Source organism: Vigna angularis, chromosome 1, assembly GCF_016808095.1.
Source record: "Vigna angularis cultivar LongXiaoDou No.4 chromosome 1, ASM1680809v1, whole genome shotgun sequence".
Taxonomy (NCBI): domain Eukaryota; kingdom Viridiplantae; phylum Streptophyta; class Magnoliopsida; order Fabales; family Fabaceae; genus Vigna; species Vigna angularis.
In genome coordinates this window covers 8452730-8454387 of record NC_068970.1, presented here as the reverse complement: position 1 = coordinate 8454387, position 1658 = coordinate 8452730, and the positions used below count along the sequence as shown (strand labels likewise).

General features: G+C 34.1%; 1 protein-coding gene across 1 annotated transcript; it reads right to left on the bottom strand.

The window, feature by feature from the left end:
* Positions 1-229: 229 nt before the first annotated feature.
* LOC108340421 (uncharacterized) lies at positions 230-1658 on the bottom strand. Its single transcript, XM_017577808.2, has 2 exons — positions 1477-1658; positions 230-1389 (listed from the first exon to the last, which is right to left on the bottom strand). The coding sequence occupies exons 1-2, from the start codon at positions 1606-1608 to the stop codon at positions 1138-1140; spliced, it is 384 nt and encodes a 127-aa protein (XP_017433297.1). The 5' UTR covers positions 1609-1658; the 3' UTR covers positions 230-1137.

The window sequence follows — 1658 nt, the reverse complement described above, 5'->3', positions numbered from 1 at the left end:
TTCTAAATGATTTTAAATGTAACTTAAAAGTAAATATGAAAAAGATAAAAAAAACAATAACAAAATTATAAAAGACGTCATTGTTGAAAAATCCCAAAGACACTCTCAATGAGTTGAATTACATATAAACAATCTTCTTTGAGATAATTATAAGATGAGCACAGATTTGAAATAAATTATAAGTTATGTGAGGTATTACACTTTTACATAGAAAAAAGAAGAACGATCATGTTTCTAAAATGCAAGCAGTATCTGACTGATTCCAACCACACATGCAACAACATCATTTCAGTTGCAGAAGCTACTGTAACGCAACTGGTTTAAAATAGCTGCTAGCAACAAAGGCACCCAATATAATTTGGAACTTTACACTGTGTCTGTTTTGAACCAATTTCTTTATAATTAAAGATCTCTAGAAAAGGAAAAAAAAAGGAGTTAATTCATGTATAAATTAATTTATTTATATCTTAATTTTAGGTTAAGCATGAGCTAAACATGCCTTAAAGAGTGAATCAAACATTCGCAGCCTGTTTAAGAAGGAAGTCAAAGATTCCTCTCATTTCAATGGTCTCTTTCAAGTGCTGCAATTATCATCAGCTTCAATCCACCTCCTATAAACACAATTTTGAGGATCTTGTATGCTTGTGTACCTCTCTCTCTCTCTCTTGTCACAGTTCTTATGATTTCAGCTTTACATATATACAACATATTTGTGAATGATGATATATATGTATAGCAATGATATGGAAAACAACCCATGAGATGAAGAATGGTTGGGCAGGCACGTGCCCACATGGGAAAATTTCTCATTTCCCTAACATTTAGGACACGAGATCACATGTGAAGTTCCATGTATGCATGACAATGAAATAACAATGAAATAGCAGTGCAGTCCTTTTGATAAACAACTCATGACTACATAATTAAACTACTGCTGTTACAAATCTATATGTGTAACACAAATTATGAAATAGTTATAGCTTCTTTAACTAAAGGTTTAATTTACTCTTCTTGGGAATGGACTCAGTTTTGAAAGCTAAAATGAAGAGAAAGTTACATGGATATTCGATGATGCAATTATTTTTCTCTGAGGGGTAGGTAGCATTATATAGCATACTAGTGGTAGTACATAGGAAGCTAGTTGCGATTGGAAGTGGTGGTATGGTCAGTGGTAGTAACTGGGTATTTCTTAGCATTCTTGACTATTTTTGTCAGAGCTGCTTGTCCAAGATCTAGCCCACAAACATCTGCAAGACGCACTAGATAAAGCAAAACATCAGAAAGCTCTTCCTCTAAGTGCTCCTTATCATCACTACTCCAATTGGGTAACCCCTTTGCAACCTCTCCTTTCCACTGGAATATCTCAGACAGCTCTCCCACCTCTCCAACCTGCATAATAAGCATAGAATATGTTCATTAATTAACTTTCTTAAAGAAATTAATTTCAGTATCATAACAACACATTCTGGGACTTACAAGAGCTAAAAGAAGGTTTCTGGGACTGTGATATTGTTCCCATCCTCTTACTTGAGCAAACTCAGCAAGCCTTTTGCTAAGTTCCTGAAGAGAAACATCTCTTTTTCTAGGAAATCCATTAGAGTACTCCATTTTTTGTAAGAAAGGCTTGTGTTTGTTTGTTTGGTTGATCCAATAGTGTT